Raw genomic sequence first — 19938 nt, forward strand, 5'->3', positions numbered from 1 at the left:
GATTCCTCAGTCTGTATGCAGTGAGAGCTGTCATCCTGGATTCAGGAAAACCCACCGAGAGGGTGAGCTGCCTGTTGCTTTGACTGCAAGCAATGCCCAGAGAATGAGATTTCCAATGAGACAGGTACATGTCAATCATGCAGAAAACATTCACAGAAAATATCTACATCTGCAATATCCAAGCAAATGAAAAATATCTGTAAGTGAACTCACTTCAGTGAAGAGTATTCTCTTCCTTCCAACTGTCAGAAAACCACTGATTACAGTTCATTTTTCCAACTGGAATAACATACTATTGAAATTGAAATTCATAATTGCTTTGTGCTCCTGAACAATTGTGGAAATGTCTGTCTACAGAAAACCACCTTCCCACACCAGAGCAGTATGCTTCATGTCATCATGCACTTTGTCTTGCTTTCTTTTCTATTGCTATAAAATGGCACCATGACCAAGCATCTGATAAAAGAAGACCTTGCATTGGGTTACAATTTCAGACTGTTAGCGTTCATGAAGGCAGAGCAGATACATGTGCGGCAGTTTAAATGAGAATGGCCCCCAGAGGCTCATATGTTTGAATACTTGGTCTATAGTTGTTGGACTGTTTTGGAAGGATTAGGAGATGTGACTTTGTTGAAGGAGGACTGTCATTTACGGTGGGAAAGGAGCTTTCAAAAGGCTGCTTCACTCCATTCTCTCTCTCCCTCTCCTCTCCTCTCCTCTCCTCTCCTCCCTCTCCTCGCCTTCTCCCTCTCCTCTCCCCTTCTCTCCTCTCTCTCTCTCTCTCTCTCTCCTCTCTCTCTCTCTCATCGTATGTGTTACTACTCTAGGTCTCTGAGCATTCAGATTAAGGTTTCTGGACATCCAGATAAAGTAAAGCATGAGCTCTTTCTCATGACTTGGGTCTCAAGATAGACCAGTCACTGATGGGCCACCCCCATAAGCTCTGAGCTTCCATTGCCCCAAACAGCTTGCTTGCAAGACAAGTTGTGGTTGGAAAGTTTTGTGGCTGGATTGGGTCCAAGTCCACCAATGAGAGTCTAGCTTGTGTAAAATAAGATGGCCAGTTTAGACTCCATATCCTCTATTACTAGGAGTTCTCTCAATGGTTACCCTCATAGCTTCCAGAAAGTATTCACTGCACTGGATTTCCAAAAAGCTCCCTATGTATCTAACTATTCCAATAGAATCTCCCCATACCATTTCCCTGTGTCCCTCCTTCACATCCTGATAACTCTGTTACCATCCCCACCTGCCCCTAGTACACCCACAAAATCTAATACATTTCCCTTTCCCAAGGAGATCCATTTTCACCCAAGATCCCATCTTGTTACTCAACCTCTCTGAGTCTGTGAATTATAGTGTTATTATTCTCTACTTAACAGCTAATATTCACTTATAAGTGACAATATATCATGTTTCTCTTTCTCACACTGGGTTATCTCACAAAGGATGAATTTTTTTCCAGTTCCATCCGTTTACCAGGAAATTTCATGATGTCAATTTTTTCTAACACATGAATATACCCCATTGTGTACCATATTTCTTTATCCATTCTTTAGTTGAGGTGTACCTAGATTGTTTCCAATTTTGAGCTATTATGAATAATGCTGCTGTAAACAGAGTTGAGGAAGTGTCTTTATGGTAGGATGGAACATCCTCGGCATCTATGCCCAAGAGTGGTATAACTGGTTCCTGAGGTAGGTCAGTTCCCAGTTTTATGAGAAATCATTATATTGATTTCCAAGTGCTATACAAGTTTGCATTCCCACCAGCAATGAAGGAGTCTTCCTTTTGCTTTGCATCTTTACCAGCATAAGTAGTCACTTGTGTTAGATCATAGTCATTCTTACTGGTGTAAGATAGAATCTCAAAATATTTTTAATTTGTATTTGCCTGATGGGTGAGGTTGTTGAACATTTCTTTTAGTATTTCTCAGCCATTTTGGCATCCTCAATTGAGAATTCTGTTTAGATTTGCACCTCATTTTTTATTACAAAAATGTTTTCATTCATTTTACACACCAATCAAAGACCTCCCTCTTCCCTCCTCCCACCCCCAGCCTCCATCTCCTAATGCACACCCCACTCCCGAACACTAGAAGGCAAGCCTTCCTATGGAGAAGCATATTCAGGAAAGGCAAATCAAGCCCTTCCCCTGCCTCAAGACTGCATGAGGGGTCCCATCATAGGTAGTGACTCCACAAGCCACTCATGTGCCAGAGATAGATTCTGATCCTACCACCAGGGGGGCTTCCCAAGCATACCAAGCAACATAACTGTTCTGTCATGCAAAGGGCCTACTCCAGTCCCATGTAGGCTCCATTGCCATAGATCCAACTTTCATGAGTTCCCTCTTGTTTGGTTTGATAGTCCCTAGATGTTTCCCAACCATGATCCTCATGCACTTGCTCATAGAATCCTTCTTCTCTCTATTTGACTGCACTCCTGGAACACTGTCTAGTGATTGGCTGTGGATCTCTACATCTGCTTCCATCAGTTATTGGAGAAAACTTCTGTCATGACAGTTAGGGTATTCACTGGTCTGATCTCTGGGGCAAACCAGTTCAGTTCAGGCACACTCTACACTATTGCTTTTGGACCAGGCTGGGGTCATCCCTGGGGATTCCTGGCAGCTTCTCTAGCACTGGGTTTCTCTCTATCCCCATGATGTCTCTCTCTATCATAGTATCTCTTTCATTGCATTCCCCCTCACTTCCTGTTCCAGCTCAACCATCCCATTCCCTTATTTTCTCATCCACTACCCCCTACCCTCCATTGCCCACCCCTCATCCCCAGTTCACTCATGGAGATCTCATCTATTCCCCCTTTCCAAGGCATCCCATGCACTCCTCTTTGGGTCTTCCCTGTTAGTTAGCTTCTCTGTAGTTGTGGGTTGTTGCCTGACTACCCTTTGCTTTATGTCTAGTATCCACTTATGAGTGGATACATACAATGTTTGTCCTAATGAGTCTGGGTTACCTCACTCAGGTTCATATATTCTAGTTCCATCTATTTGCCTGCAAATTTCATGATATCAATGTTTTTCTCTGCTGAATAGTACTCTATTGTGTATATGTGTCACGTTTTCTTAATCCATTCTTCATTTGAGGGGCATCTAGGTTGTTTCCAGATTCTGGCTATTACCAATAATGAACATAGTTGAGCATGTGTCCTTGTGGTATGATTGAGTATTCCTAGGGTATATGCCGAAGAGTGGTATAGCTGGGTCTTGAGGGAGATTGTATGCCAATATTCTGAGAAACTGCCATACTGATTTCCAAAGTGGCTGTACCAGTTTGCACTCCCACCAACAGTGAGGAGTGCCCCCCTTACTCCACATCCTCTCCAACATAAGCTGTCTTCAGTGTTTTTGATCTTAGCTATATTGACAGGTGTAAGATGGAATCTCAGAGTCATTTTGATTTGCATCTCCCTGATAATTAAGGATATCCTTAAATGTCTATTGGCCGTTTGAAATTCTTCCTTTGAGAATTTTCTGATTAGTTCTATAGCCCATTTTTAATCGGATTTTTTGTTATTTTGATGTCTAGTTTCTTGAGTTCTTTATATATTTTTGGATATTAGCCCTCTGTCAGATGTGGCATTGGTAAAAATCCTTTCCTATTTTGTAGGCTGTCATTTTGTCTTATTTACTGTGTCCTTTACCTTACAGAAGCTTCTAAGTTTCAGGAGGTCCCATTTATTAATTGTTGATATCAGTGTCTATGCTACTGGTCTATATTTAAGAAGTGGTTTCCTGTACCAATGCGTTCAAAACTATTCCCTACTTTCTCTTCTATCAGGTTCAGTGTAACTTGTTTTATATTGAGGACTTTGATCCACTTGGACTTGAGTTTTGTGCATGGCAATAGATATAGATCTATCTGTAATCTTCTACATGTTGATATTCACTTATTCCAGCACCATTTGTTGAAGATGCTTTCTTTTTTTCTATTGCACAGTTTTGGTTTCTTTGTCAAAAATCATGTATTTATAGGTGGTTGGGTTAATGTCAGGGTCTTCAATTCAATTCCATTGGTTCACATGTGAGTTTTTATACTAATACCAAGCTGTTTTTTATTGCTGTAGCTCTATAGTAGAGTTTGATGTCAGGGATAGTAAAGCCACCAGTGGGGGGTTGTTGTACAGAATTTTTTAGCACTCCTGGGTTTTTTGTTCTTTCCAGGTCTGTACAGAATCATGTTGGGGTTTTGATGGGGATTGCATTGAATCTGTAGATTGCTTTTGATAAGATTGCCATTTTTACTATGTTAATCCATCCTCTATACAAGCATGGGAGAGCGTTCCATTTTTTGACATCTTTTTCAATTTCTTTCTTCGGAGATGTAAAAGTCTCTTTATACAGGTCTTTCACTTGCTTAGTTAGAGGTACCCCAAGGTATTTCATATTATTTGTGGCTATGTACAGGGTGGTGTTGCTTTGACTTCTTTCTTAGCCCATTTATGATTTGTATATAAGAGAACTGCTGATTTTTTGAGTTAATCTTGTATCCTGCCACATTACTGAAGATGTTTATCAGCTGTAGGAGTTCCCTGGTAGAATTTTTGGGGTCACTTATGTATACTATCATATCATCTGCAAATAGTAAAAGTTTGCTTCTTCCTTTCTAGTTTCTATGCCCTTGATCTCCTTTTGTTATCTTGTTGCTCTAACTAGAACTTCAAGTACTATATTGAATAAATATAAGGCGAGTGGGCAGCCTTGTCTTGTTCCTGAATTTAATGGGATTTCTGTCCACTCACTTTAATATTGGCTAAAGTCTGGATGTCAATTGCCTTAGCAATGATTAAGTATGTTCCTTGTATCCCTAATTTCTCCAAGACTTATATCATAAAAGGGTGTTTAATTTTGTCAAAGGATTGTTCAGCTTCCAATGAGATAATCATGCTATTTTCTTTCCTTCAGTTTGTTTGTATGGTGAATATATTCACTGATTTTGGTATATTAAAACATCTCTAAATCTTTGGGATAAAGCTTACTTGATCATGGTAGATGATCTTTTTGATATATTCTTGGATTCTGCTTGCAAGTATTTTATTATTTTTGATTCTATGTTCATAAGGGAAATTAGTCTGTAACTCTGTTTCTTTGTTGACTCTTTTTGTGGTTTGAGTGTCAAGGTTACCATGGCCTCATAAAATGGATTTGCCAATGTGCCTTCTGTTTCTGTTTTGTGGAATAATTGGAGGAATGTTGATATTAGCTCTTCTTCAAAGGTCTGGGAGAACTCTTTGATAAAGCCATCTGGTCCCTGGCTTTCTTTGGTTGAAAGATTTTTAATGGCTGCTTCTATTTCCTTGGGGATTATAGGTCTGTTTAATTTGTTTAATTGATCTTGATTTATCTTTGGTAAGTTGTCTCTATCAAGAAAAATATCCATTTCTTTCAGGTTTTCCAATTTTGTTGAGTACAGGTTTTTAAAGTTTGACCTAATGTTTCTTTGGGTTTCCTTGCTGACTGTTGCTGTAACCCACTTGTCATCTCTGATTTTGTTAATTTGGGTATTCTCTCTGTGTCTTTTAATTAGTTTGGATGGAGGTTTGTCTGTCTTGATGATTTTCTCAAAAAGCAATTCTTTGTTTCATTGATTCTTTGCAATGATCTCTATGTTTCTGTTTACTGATTTTAGCCCTCAGACTGATTTTTTTTCCATCTACTCCTCTTTGGTGTTCTTGCTTCATTTGTTCTAAAACTTTCAGATGTACTCTTACATTCCTGGTATGAGATCTGTCCTTTTCATGTAGGCAATTAGTCTTATGAACTTTCCTCTACACCACTTTCATTGGGTCACATAAGTGTGGATGAAATTATAAACGGTCTTATTAAATAAGAAACACAGAGCCAAATGCACAGTTAATAGCCCCAAAGTTCAGAGCACTAGTGAATAGCCTTTAGCTTAACAGTCACTGCTGTCCTTCCCCTGAGAGAGACCTTCTCCTATGTGACCTGTCTTTTTATTGTCTTTTTGTTCTACCTTCTCATTGGCTTTAAACCCAACCACATGATTTCCTCATCATTGCCTGTCTACACAGACCTCCAGGTCTCTATGGTTCATACTGAGATTGAAGGTTCGGATCACTGCTTGGCTGTGTCCTTGAAAACACAGAGACTGTGCCTGCCATGTGATCAGATTAAGGGCATGTGCCACAACTGCCGGACTTCTGCTAAATTGCTTGCTTTTAGCTCTGAACCACTGGTAAATTTATTTATTTACATAAAAATCAATTCACATTTCAGCACAAATAAAATATCAACATACATAAGTTTAGGTATGTTGTACATTCATTTTCATTGAAGTCTAGGAAGTCTTTATTTTCTTTATCTCTTCTTGAACCAGTAGTGATTCAGTAGATGAATGTTCTGTTGTTGCTGAAATACTTTAATCCACTGTAGTCTGATAAAGTATATGTGGTTATTTCAGTTTTCTTGTATCTATTGAACTTGCTTTGTGGCAAGTATTTGGCAAACTTTGGAGAATGTTCCAGGGGATGCTGAAAAGAAAGTATATTCTTTTGTGTTTGTGTGAACTGTTCTGTAAATGTCTGTTAAGTGTATTTGAGTTATAACATCTGTTAGCTCCATTATTTCACTGTTTAGGTTTTATCTGGATAGCCTGTCTATTGGTGAGAGAGGGTTATTGAAGTCTTCTATAATTAATGTGTGAGGATTTTGTGTGATTTCAGGTTTAGAAATGTTTCTTTTACAAATGTCAGGGCTTTGACATTTGAGCCATGGTGTTAAAAACTGCAAAGTTCTCTTCTTGGATTTTTTTTCTTCCTTTTGATAGGTATGAAATGTTCTTCTCTACCTCTTATGATTAATTTTGCTTGGAAGTCTATTTTGTTAGATATTATAGTAGCTACACCAGCTTGCTTCTTAGGTCCATCTGCTTGGAAAATATTTTCCAACTCCTTACTCTGAGTTAACATATATTTGATGTTGAGATGTGCTTCTTTTTTATAATTAAAAAGGTTTTATTCAGTTTATATAATAACGAAAAATTGCCCTTTCTTCCTTTCTCCCAACCTCCCAGCTTCCCCCCATGACCAACCCACCCCCTATTCCCTCCTCTGTCAAAGTAAGACCTCACATGGGGAGTCAGCAGAGCCTGGTGCATTCAGTTGAGGCTGGTCCATGCCACTCCCCATTCATTATGGCTATGCAAGGTGTCCCACCATAAGTAGTGGGCTCCAAAAAGCCAGCTCATGCACCAGAGATGGATCCTGATCACACTGCTGACAGCTCCCATAAACAGATCAAGATACACATCTGTCTTGCTTACACAGAGGTCCTAGTCCAGTACCATGGAGGTTCCATAGCTGTTGGTCTAAAGGTCATGAGCTCAAACTAGTTTGGTTTGGTTGTCTCTATAGGTTTCTCCAACATGATCTTGATGCCTCTTTCTCATGGAATCCCTCTTCTTTATTCTTCAACTGGACTCCTGAAGATCAGCCTAGTGTTTGGTTGTTTATCTTTACATTGGCTTCCATCAGTTAGTGGATGAAGGCTCCATGATGACAGTTAGGGTACCTACTGATCCAATTACTGGGGTATGCCAGTTCAGGCATTCTCTCTACTATGGAAACTTCCCTGTAATCCTGGTTTCTCCCTATCATCATGATGTCTCCTTCTATCAAGGTATCTCTTTCATTGATCTCCTACTCAGTCCCTGTCCCAGTTCAACCATCCCATTCCATTATGTTCTCATTCCCCAAATCCATCCTCCATTTCGCTACCACCCCCAGTTTACTCATGGATATTTCATGTATTTTCTCTTCCCAGGGTGATCCATGTATCCTTCCTAGAGTCCCCTTGTTAGCTAGCCTCTCTGGATTTGTGGGTTGTAATCTAGTTATTCTTTGCTTTCCATCTAGTATCCACTTATGAGTGAGTACATACCATGTTTGTACTTCTAAGTCTGGGTTACTTCACTCAGAATGGTATTTTCTAGTTCCATTCATTTGCCTCCAAATTTTATGATGCCATTATTTTTTATTGCTGAGTATTACTCCATTGTGTATTTGTATCACATTCTCTTTGTCCGTTCTTAGGTTGATGGGAATCTAGGTTGTTTCCAGGTTCTTTGAAACCCCATCCAAGGACTGAGGAATCTGGATACAGACATCCACAGCTAGGTCCCCGGGTGGAGAGCTGGGAGTCTAATTAATGAGAAAGAGGAGGGTTTATATGAGCAAGAATTGTTGAAACCAAGGTTGGATAAAGCACAAGGACAAATAGCCAAACGAATGGAAACACATGAACTATGAACCAAAGGCTGAGGGGCCCCCAACTGGATCAGACCCTCTGAATAGGTGAGACAGTCGATTGGCTTGATCTGTTTGGGAGGCATCTAGGCAGTGGTACCAGGTCCTGGGCTCTCTGCATGAGATAGCTGTTTGAAACCTGGGATTTACACAGGGACACTTGGCTCAATCTGGGAGGAGGGGACTGGACCTGCCTAGACTGAGTCTATCAGGTAGATCTCAGTCCTCGGGGGTGGCCTTGATCTGGAGGTGGTGGGAATGGGGGTGGGCTGGGGGAAGGGGAGGGGGCAGGAAGGGGAGAACAAGGGAATCTGTGACTATTATGTAGAACTGAATAGTATTGTAAAATAAAATAAAAAAGAGGGAAGATGGTTTCTATGAGCAAAAGGCATCAAGATCATAATGGGAAAATCTACAGAGATTACAGAACCTAGCTAGTGGGAACTCACGAACGTTAGACCAACAGCTGTCCAGCCGACATGGGACTGGACTAGGAACTCTGCATATGGGATTCAGTTGTGTACCTTGGTCTGTTTAAGGGAGCCCTGGAAGTGGGATCTAGATCTATCCCTGGGACATGAACTGGCATTTGGGAGTCCATTGCACAACTTTGATGCAGGAGGGAGGGGCTTGGAACTGCCTCAACTGAATGTCCCAGGCTTTGCTGAGTACCCATGGGAGGCATTACATTTTCAGAGGAGGAAATGGGGCTTGGGATGGAGGTAGGATGCTGGATGAGAGTTAGAGGAGGGCTGCGAAGGGGATATGTTGTTGGTATGTCTCTAGGACGAGCCTGGCTCCAGTAAAGCTGGCAGAGTCGTGGGCTAGAATAGGGGGCTCAGGGAAGGAGGTGCTGTTTGGGGCTCTAATTCTTATTTATTTTCTTCTGGTCTTCTTTGGACTTTTCCTTTATACTTTGGTTTACAACTTTGTGTTTTGAGTTTTTGTAGATTGTGTGTGCCTGTGTGAGAGAGTAAGGTTTTTTAATTGTCATTTTGTTGGTGTTTTATTTATTTCTCTTTTTAAAGAAAGAGAAAAAGAAAAGGGGTAGAATTGGGTGGTGTTCTGGTAATCTAATTGTACTGAAATGTGATTTTGATTGTATGTTAATAAATAAAGTTGTCCGGGGGTCAGAGCTATTAGAGCCATAGACAGAGTGTGGCGGTGGTGGCACACGCCTTTAATCCATAGATCTCTATGTGTTCAGGGATACAGCCAGCATTGGAGACATATGCCTTTAAGACTAGGGGGCTGTACATTCTGACAGTGACGAGGCAGTCACGTGTTTGGGTTTAACATGAGAAGCGATGAGAAATCGATTAGAAGGAGTAGGAAGCTGGAAGAGGGGGGAGAATCTGAGAGGAGGTTCTTAGAGGAGGGTACAAATCATGATATTGAAATGAGATATGATATTTACATAAGGATTATGAATGGTAATGTGATGCTATAAAAAGAATTAAATATATATCCCAAAGAAAAATGTATATAGAAATATGGATCTTATTAATATGTTGAAAATATTGCAGAAAATCCATAAGCATAAATCATAATCTAGGAGTAAATTGATAAGATATCAGGAACACCGTGTTAAAACACTGTTACATAAAGACAAAAATACATGAGCAGTTCTGTATCAATGCACTACATAGATACTATTTTACAGAGTTATGAGAAGAGTGTCAAGGCTGCAAGAATTTGAGAATTTAAATTTACTCAGGCGCCTTCAGAGAATGAGGAAACTTAGATAATACTCTGGACTTCATGAATGTAGGTACATTTGGGCTACATATAAGAGAACAGAATTATAAGATAAGGATTTCAAAGTAAATCCTCTCTATCACACTGAAGTCCCATGCCCTCTTAAGAATGGAAATGTCCAGGCTGGCCTCGAACTCATGATCCTCCTGCCTCTGCCTCCTTCAGCAAATCCTACTGGCGTGCAGTCGATTGGCTTGATCTGTTTGGGAGTCATCTAGGCAGTGGTACCAGGTCCTGGGCTCGTTGCATGAGTTAGCTGTTTGAAACCTGGGACTTATGCAGGGACGCATGGCTCAAGCTGGGAGGAGGGGACTGGACCTGCCTGGACTGAGTCTATCAGGTCAATCCCAGTCCTCGGGGGAGACCTTGATCTGGAGGAGGTGGGAATGGAGGGTGGGCTGGGGGGAAGGGGAAGGGTGTAGGAAGGGAGTTAACAAGGGAATCTGTGGCTATTATGTAGAACTGAATAGTATTGTAAAATTAAAAAAAATTAAAAAAAGAATGGAAATGTATTAACGAAGAAGCAATATCAGAGCAAAATTAGGTGCATGCAATGTATTCAGTGCTCTAATAGCTTGTAAAGCAAATACAACAGTGTCACTAAAGGCAAAGACACCATACAAGTAACAACAGAGAAAGCATTGGGGCTATTTAATTTCTGTCAGCATAAAGCAGAAGGCAAATGGAGTTTAATTGTTCTGTATTTGTATCTGAAAGAAAGCAAGATGGTCCAGATAACATTGCAATGTTCCAGAGCATGGAAGTGGCTTAGGATAAAAGAGAAAACCTGAGTATGCATTCATGATCACCAGCATTTCTGCCAGATGTGGATCAGTGTGTGAAGTGTCCAGAAACACACTATGCAAATACTGAGAAGAGCCACTGCCAACATAAGACTGTCACATTTCTGACCTATGATGACCCTTGGGAAAGATGCTCAGCTTCATATCCCTGGGCTTCTCATCACTCACAGCTGTCATTCTAGGGGTGTTTTTGAAGCATAGAGACACTCCCATTGTCAAGGCCAATAATCAGCATCTCAGTTATAACCTGCTCATCACTCTCATCTCTGTTTTCTCTGTCCCTTTCTTTATATTGGCCATCCTAGCACAGTCACCTGTATCCTGCAGCAGAACATATTTGGACTTCTGTTCACTGTGGCTCTTTCCACTGTGATGGCCAAAACTCTCACTGTACTTATAGCCTTCAAGATCACTACTCCAGGGAGAATGAGGAGGTGGCTGCTGATAGCAAGGACCCCTAATTTCATCATTCCCATCTGTACCCTACTGCAAGTTGTTCTCTTTGGAATTTTTCTGGCAACTTTTCTCCATTTATTGACAAAGATGCCCATTCAGAACATGGACACATCATCATCATTTGCAACAAAGCTCAGCTATTGCCTTCCACTGCATCCTGGGATATCTGGGAACACTGGCTATAGGCAGCTACCTTATGGCTTTTTTTGTCCAGGAATCTGCCTGACACATTCAATGAAGCCAAGTTCCTGGCTTTCAGCATGCTGGTGTTCTGCCTTGTCTGGGTCAGCTTTCTCCCTGTCTACCATAGCACCAAGGGGAAGGTCATGGTGGCTATGGAAATCCTCTCTATCTTGAATTCTAGTACATTAATCTTAGGCATCATCTTTGCATCCAAGTGCTACATCATACTATTAAGACCAGAAAGGAATTCAATTCATCATATCAGGGACAAAACATATACTACAAGGAAAATCCTTAAAACCTAGCTCACATGTGTCTTACATTAAAGAGCTTTGAAGCATGATAGTTTTTCACTATCTGAATCATCACACATGAAGCTATAATTTGGCATTTGATCCCATAAGCTGTTATTTCTTTAAGTAATCATATTAAGCTTACTAAATTCTGCATCCATCACTTTTTTCATGTTGAGATACATCCTACATTTTGAGTCCTCCTCTTGCATTCACTATTACTTTTGTGATATTGATTTCAATTCCTGATGAAATCCTAATTTGTGAGTTCCTCCACTTGGAACATTCATATATTTTATTAACTTGACAACTAGATTATTCAAAAAAATTTATTTCCACTGTCAATTACATATGCTGATGAACATATTCACGAGTTATATATGTAAATATTATTAAACATGTTGTAAATTTGACATACAATACAACAAACATGTCAATATAGTGTATTGTTTCTGAAGGCCTTAAGACATCTCACCAATTTTTCATGGTTTCATTTCTTATGTATTTTTATTCTGAAGAAATCCAAATTCCTTACATTAGTTGTAACTTTTTGTGAAGATTGTACTGTATATGTCACTGCATAATGAGCTACATACTAAGTTATTGCAAACTTAGGACCTCATTTTATAACCCAACACCAAATGTCAACCAGAACAACAAATTTGCAGTCAACACCTGGAGCCTCTCTTTGAATTATGGTGCCCTGTGTCAAATGTAATTCCTTCCACTGACTCTGTACTCACTTCTCTGTGTTACTCTAAACATCCAAGCAGCCTTTATCTTGTCACTTCCTCACAGTCCTTAACCTTTTGCTAATTGGTGCATATTCCTTCAAATCCTACAGACTGAAACAGACCTACAATCCAGGAAGGCCATTTGCAGCCATTGAAGCAGAGGCTTCTCTGTATCCAGGACTCCAGATAGAATCAGCAGAAGATTCTTGGCACTCAGCTTCAGAACCGGTCTGTGTGATGGCTTTATGTGAACCAGGACTTTGTGAAGCATGTCTGAGGGAGCCAGATCAGTCAGGAAAACAAGATAATCCAATAATCCATAAAAAGGTGGGGACTAGCACATACTCTTATACAGAGAGGGTCCCCAAAAGAGGAAGAAGATGCCTCATGTTTCTCTAAAGCCCCAGGACTCTTCCCATAATGAACTTCCCTCATTCTCAGGGAAATTCACTTCAGTTGCCTGATCCATTCAAATAGTGTGTGTGTGTGTGTGTGTGTGTGTGTGTGTGTGTGTGTGTGTAAGAGAAACAGTGTGTGTGTAAGAGAAGAAAGAAAAAAATGAATAAAATAAGGAAATATTTTTAAATCTCATCATGGAAGCTGCAGTGTGAGACAGTGATTCTCACCATGAACCCCTTTGTGCATTTATCTTTACTTGCAAGTGTTCATTGCAAAGAGTCATAGGACTGGTTCAAGGCCCTTGGTTTCTACTATGTATTAATGCTGACCCCTCACTCGGGCTCCTCCTGGATATCCTGTTGTGACCCTGTGTTGTAGAGATTCTGAGATGTTAGGTCTACAGGCCAGGACCCTTCACAAGCTCAAGCAGATCATAGATGGGGTGGAGAGTGGGGCAGGCCAAGTCACATCCTTGGGTCTGAGCCTGGGAAGCTGTAGGATTGGTCTACCAGGTGTTAACTGGGGACAACATTCCAGTGCATACAACTTTACACACCTGCACTAACTAACAAGGATGGATCCATTGTGCTGCACTGGTAAGGTGCAGGGCATACTCTCCCAAGTGTTGCAGCTGGTGGGGTTCAGGTATAGCTCTCCCACTCTTATGACCCCAGAGCCCTATCACTTGCCCCAGATATTGATGGACATGGGGTAGGAGGGCAATTCTCCTCAACCCAAGCCTCCTCAAGGCAGATGAGTAATTCAGACAGAACTCACATTCTCACAAATTTAAACTGGCTCATCCACAAGCACCCTAACAAGGTTGGCTCTATTGTGCTTCTTTCATGAAGTATAGTGTTAGCTCTCCCAAGTGTTGCAGCTGCTGGGGGTCAGGGATAGTTCTCCCTTTTCTATGACCACAGGAAATGCTCTCCCTAGTACCCATCGCTCTGGTTGTGACATGGGTGTGGATGAGCTGCCCTTCTCCTCCTCCTTCCCTCACACAGCAATGCCTGTGCCCTGTGGAAGAGATGGCCCAGTGGAGATAAGAACAGAAGGCATTCTTTTAATTAATGCCCCCTCTTCTCAGATGACTTTAGATGTGATGACTTAGATGTATCAAGTTGGTAGGAAACCATCCAGCACGATTGACCCCATATCATCTTGACACACAAATACATCACCACAAAGTTACCTTTCCTTTCCCATTTATCCCCAGGATCTCACATTAAATTCTCAGTAGGGGCTGGAGAGATGGCTCAGCATTTAACAGCACTGGTTATTCTTACTGAGAACCCAGGTTCAAGTCCCAGCACCAACATGGCAACTCACAATGGTCTGTAACTTTAGTTCCATGGGATCCAATACCCTGGCACAGATATACATGCAGGCAAAACACGAATGAACATAAAATAAAATTAAATAACTTTTTAAAAACATAAATAACGTTAAATGTCCCACAGTCTTAAATGTCCCACAACTGAACACACTAAAATTTGACTCAGAGGTTAAGAGTACTGCTAGACTGAAGAGATGGCTCAGCAGTTAGAGCACTGGCTACTTTTCCAGAGGACCTGGGTTCAATTCCCAACAACCACATGGCAGTTCACATTTGTTGGTAATTCCAATGTCAGGGGATCTATTGCCCTTACAAAGACATACATGCAAGCAAGATGCTAATACACATAAAATATACAAATATTTTAGCAGGGTGGTGGTGGCACATGCCTTTAATCCCAGCACTCAGGAGGCAGAGCCAGGCAGGGACTCTGTGAGTTCGAGGCCAACCTGGTCTAGAGAGTGAGATCCAGGACAGGCACTAAAGCTACACTGAGAAACCCTGTCTTGAAAAAAAAAGAGTACTGCCAGGTCTTTCAGAGGTCCTGAGTTCAATTCCCAACTATTGCATGTTGGCTTAAAACCAGCTATAACGAGAACTGGCGCCTTATTCTGGTATTCAGGAATACATGCATGCAGAACACTATATATAATAAATAAATCTCTTTTTAAAATGCACTCCTGCTTTGCAGTGATGGCACACATCTTTAATCCCAAGATTCAGGAGACAGAGATAAGTGGATCTCTGTGATTCCAAAGCCATCAAGGTCTACAGAGTGAGTTCTAGGCCAGCCACTACTACACAGAGAAACCTCGTCCCTCAAAAAATCAGTCCCTTTAACACATCCAGTCTCTTTTAAAATCTAAAAATGATTTTAAAAGTTTGAAATCTCTCAAGTGTGGGCTCCTAAAAAAAATAAAAATTAGGTTAAATAATTCTTTACTTCAAGAGGGAAAGGCCCAAGGCAAAGTCTCCCTTTGACAAATAAAATCCGCTCTCCAACTGTGTAATACTTTGATATCCAATGTCTGGATCCACTTACTATCTTCTGGGCTTCTCCAAAGGGCTTGAGGGCACTTCTTTAGCTCCATCCTCTGTAGCACACACAGCTTGCCTCCCAAACTCGAGATGGCTCCACTCTATACCTGCTGCTGTTTTTGTCAGTCACCCCACAGCACTGACATCAACCACAATGATGGGTCTTCTGCTGCAACATGGCTGCACTTTCATCAACCCCTCTCATAGACTCTCTTCATGATTCTAATCCTCAAATTCTCTGTATGACTCCTTTAATTTTGGACCTTTAAGTGCTAGTGTACTTACACCTTCACCAGTGGCATCTCCTGTCCTCTCACAGTGCCAAGCCTCCAGAGTGCTGGAATTAAAGCCATGCACCAACACCACCATGGGCTCTTCTTAATCATCACTAATTTCTCAAGCCACCCAGCACTGAGTACTCATTAAAACAAAATTTCAATTTAGTAGTTCACATAATTTGTTAATCAGAGCTGATAATTCAGCCCCAGTGAACGGGGGCCACAGAATCTTAATTCAAAATAACAAATGTCTCAAAGAGAATCTTTAAACTTCCCTCTAAAACTTCACAAGCCATGTTCCCATATTCTGCATTGCACTCAACATTCTTATATTCTGAGCTACTACAGAATAGCTCACCATTAGTTAGATACTCAAAGGATTTTCTTATACAATATTTCAAAGTCCCTTCAAGGTTCTCCTACAAAGTAACATGGTCAGGTCTGTCAAAGCAAGACCCCACTCCTGGTACCAACTTGTCATAGTTAGAGTTTCTATTGCTTCAATAAAACAACATGGCCAAAAACCAAGTTGGAGAGGAAAGGGTGTATTTTGCACACTCTTTTACGTTTGAGTTCATCAATGAAGGAAGCCAGGACTAAAGTAAAACAGGGCTGAGACTGGAGGTAGGAACTGAGGCAGAGGCCATGGCTAGGTGCTGCTTACTGCCTTGCTCAGCCTGCCTTCTTATAGAACTCAGGACCACCAGCCTAGGATTGTCACCACCCACTTTGAGCTGGGCCCTCCCTATCAATGACTAACTAAGAAAATGCCCTATAGCTGGATATCATTTTCATTTTGGGGGGGTGGGAGACATCAAGATAGGATTTCTGCCCAGTGGTGGTGGCACACGACTTTAACACCAGCACTGGAGAGGCAGAGCCAGGCAGATCTCTGTGAGTTCGATGCCAGTCTGGACTACAGAGTGAGTTCCAGGTAAGGCGCAAAGCTACACAGAGAAATCTGTCTCAAAAACTAACAAAAAAGGACAGGGTTTCTTCATGTAGCCTTGGCTCTCCTGTAACTAACTCTGTAGACCAGGCTGGCCTCAAACTCACAGATATCTGCCAGTTATGCCTCCCAAGGGCTGAGATTAAACGTGTGCACCACCACCGAAAGCTTAAAAACATTTTCTTAATTGAGGTTCCTCCTCTCAGATGACTTTAGCTTGTGTCAGACTGACAAAACATTATCAAGTGCAGGGTACTTGAGCTGAAAGGTGAAGTGGACATATGCCTCATTCCTAACCCAGAAGCAATATCCAGCTGCTAATGAAATTTACTTTCGTCCAGGGGAGTCTCAATGGGGAAACCAACTACTTTGAAGGGTAGAATGCATGTTCAACATTAGATAACAACAGAAAATGAACTCATGGCATCTTTGGATGTTTCTAGTCTCACAATTTCATGACAGGGTATTTCACTTTTTTGTTTCTTTGTATTTTTAATCTTGTTTTTGTTGTTTTGTCTTGTTTTTGTCTTCTTATTTTTTTCTTCTCTCATTTTACCCTATTAGTTTCTCTGAGTATGTACAATGGCTACCACTTTATGTTTTGGTGGCATTGAGTGTGCAACAAATTGGGTCTCTGATTCATCTGAGTTTTCTTGGGTTCCTTTCCTTCTCTTTGTTTCTTTTGTTCAATCTAATGTGTTATTTTTTGTTTTATCCTAGTATATTTTCTTTTAATGAATTTTATATTATTATAATCCCATAGAAATCTCTTTGCTTTCTAGTGAAAGACAAAAAGGTGTTGGATTCAGATGTGTGTGAATGTATGTGTGTGTTTGTGTGTGTGTGTGTGTGTGTGTGTGTGTGTGTGTGTGTTGAGTGTATTGTTATGTGGATGTGTGTGTATAAGAGTCCTTGGAGGCCCAAAGAGGGCATTGATCCCTTGGAGCTACTGTTACAGGTGGTGTGAACTACATTTTATGAGGGCTGTGTATTGAACTCAGCCATTTTGCAAGAGCAGCACATGATTTTGTCTACTGAGACAACTCTCCAGCTTCTGCAATATTCTGCAATATCTGTTTATTGAAACATCCTTCTCTCCTAAGTTCTACTCCTCTAACATCCCATGATGCATCAGAATTCTCTAGTCTTCCCCTACAAGGGGTAGCATTGTGTTGCCTTCATCTGAAAACATGAGGTCACAAACTTCCTTCAATTTCTCCAATAATCAATTGGTGTCAATGTCTTACATTCACTAAGATATCAAAAAGAAGCATCAGATTTTATTATAAATCTTATAGTATATATGAGACAAATAGAAGATTACCACTCTGCACTAATGTCAAACAGCCATGTCTTGTAAAAATAGATGGCTAAGTGGAAGATTGTGGGAGACAATGTAGATAAAAGTAGTACACATGTCACTGATAAACAACATCATTAAAAGAAACAGTGAGAGTCACTAGCTAATGAATAATCTTTCATCGTATGCTAATAGGTTGTTCAGTACCAACATTACATGTGTCATTTAAAATTTATGAAATGTGAGTTCTGGAAGATGATTTCTCCCTTAACTTTTGAAGAGAATTTCTCTCTGGTCTTAACAAAATGATATAGCACTTGGGGACAAAGACACATCCCAACAATCCAGCACTGGAGGCTAAGATGGAAAAGACCTCCACAGCCACCATGACCTTGCCCTTGGTGCTTTGGTAGACAGGGAGAAAAGTGACCCAGACACTGCAGAACAACAGCATGCTGAATGTCAAGAATTTGGCTTCATTGAATGTGTCAGGGAGATTCCTGGCCAAGAAAGCCACAGTGAAGCTCCCCAGGGCCAAGGAACCCAGGTATCCTAAGACAGAGTAGAAAGCAGTTACTGAGCCCTTGTTGCACACAATGATGATGTGGCCATGCTCAGAGTATGCATCAGTGTCAACAGAGGGAGGAGATGTTCCCAGCCAGATTGCACAGAGAATAATTTGGATGATGGTGCAGATGGGAATAATGTAGTTAGGTACCCCTGATAACAGGAGCCACTTCATCCTTCTTCCAGGAGTAGTGACTTTAAAAGCCAAAACCACAGTAATTGTCTTGGCCAACACAGTGGAAACAGCCACAGTGAATAAAATACCATATGTTATTTGCTGCAGGATACAGGTAGCTGAGTTGGGATGGCCAATGAAGAGCAAGGAACAGAGGAAACAGAAGATGAGGGAGATGAGCAGGATGTAGCTGAGAGTGAGGTTATTGGCCTTCACAATGGGAGTGTCTTGGTGCTTCACAAAGATCCCAAGAACCAGAACAGTGAATGCAGACAAACACAAGGCCATACAGGACAGAGTCATCCCCAAGGGGTCATCAAAGGCCAGAAAGGTCACATCTTTGTACAGGCAGTGGTTCTGCTCTGCATTGGCATACTGGTCCTCTGGACACTTCAAACACTGATCCATATCTGAAGCAGAAAGCAAAAGTATTGTTAGTGCAACTTCAGCATTTCTTATGGACAGGCCACTCCAGTGTGTTTTGAAAGCTTTACACCATTCACATACTTTATTGATAAAGATGTAATTGAGACTTTTCTGAAAAGCAGTGCTTCCATTTCATAATGCCTATCTTCTTCAAGGAAAACACAGATCCTATTGATACACTATAACATGAATGTTCCTGTCTGAATTAGAAGTGATGCCCTCATGAGAGATGGAGACTTGGTCGTATCCAGGATGAAACTTCTTATTTTTTTTTAAATTCCCATATGATCATCACCAAACACATGAGTAGCCAAGCAACAACAAATTGAATCTATTGTGTGTGTGCATGAAAGTGCATATGTATGTGAATGCAGAAAATGAAAATGAGTGTTTGAATCTAGTAAATTAAAAAGAGCTCATGAGTTTGAGAGTTTTTTGTTGCATATGATTGTGGGAAATAGAATGGGGAGAGAGAGAGAGGTTTTATAATGATGTATGAAATTCTCAAAAAAATTAAATATAATGCCTTTAGTTGTGTTCTCATCTGGGAACAGGGACACTAAACATTTTATAAAATGAAATAATCCTACTATTAAGGTAGAAACTCTGCACATATATAACACCCAGAAGCTTTTATCTTATGTCACCACTTTGTGAGCACAGAGCACCTACTTCCTTCCCTAATTTCCTTCTACATGAGACCTCTGTGGGTACTTTCCCCTGATGTTCCTGGGGAGTGAGGGATAAGAGATTTAGATAGAAATATATAGAGAAGAGAGAGACAGAAACACAAGATAGCCTCAGTGGAGTCTACATCCTAATCCCCCAGCCCAGAACTTTATTCCAAAGGAATTTTTCTATCCATGTCAAGGTGGGAGGCAAAAAAACTCCCCAATACTAGATACAGCTAAATGTAGACCCCACCAAACACCTAGTACCCAGGTCTGAGGTCCAA

The 19938-nt window shown here is 40.8% G+C and overlaps 1 protein-coding gene across 2 annotated transcripts in view; it reads right to left on the bottom strand.

Moving 5' to 3' along the window:
* Positions 1-18047: 18047 nt before the first annotated feature.
* The window catches only part of LOC114688939 (vomeronasal type-2 receptor 116-like), a 32011-nt gene continuing 30120 nt past the window's right edge, over positions 18048-19938 (bottom strand). For both annotated transcript variants that reach the window (XM_028863404.1, XM_037201807.1), the window contains one exon: positions 18048-18967. In XM_028863404.1, the coding sequence (XP_028719237.1) occupies positions 18048-18967 (920 nt within the window). The remainder of the gene's footprint in view (positions 18968-19938) is intronic.

Source organism: Peromyscus leucopus, unplaced genomic scaffold (assembly GCF_004664715.2).
Source record: "Peromyscus leucopus breed LL Stock unplaced genomic scaffold, UCI_PerLeu_2.1 scaffold_1459, whole genome shotgun sequence".
Taxonomy (NCBI): domain Eukaryota; kingdom Metazoa; phylum Chordata; class Mammalia; order Rodentia; family Cricetidae; genus Peromyscus; species Peromyscus leucopus.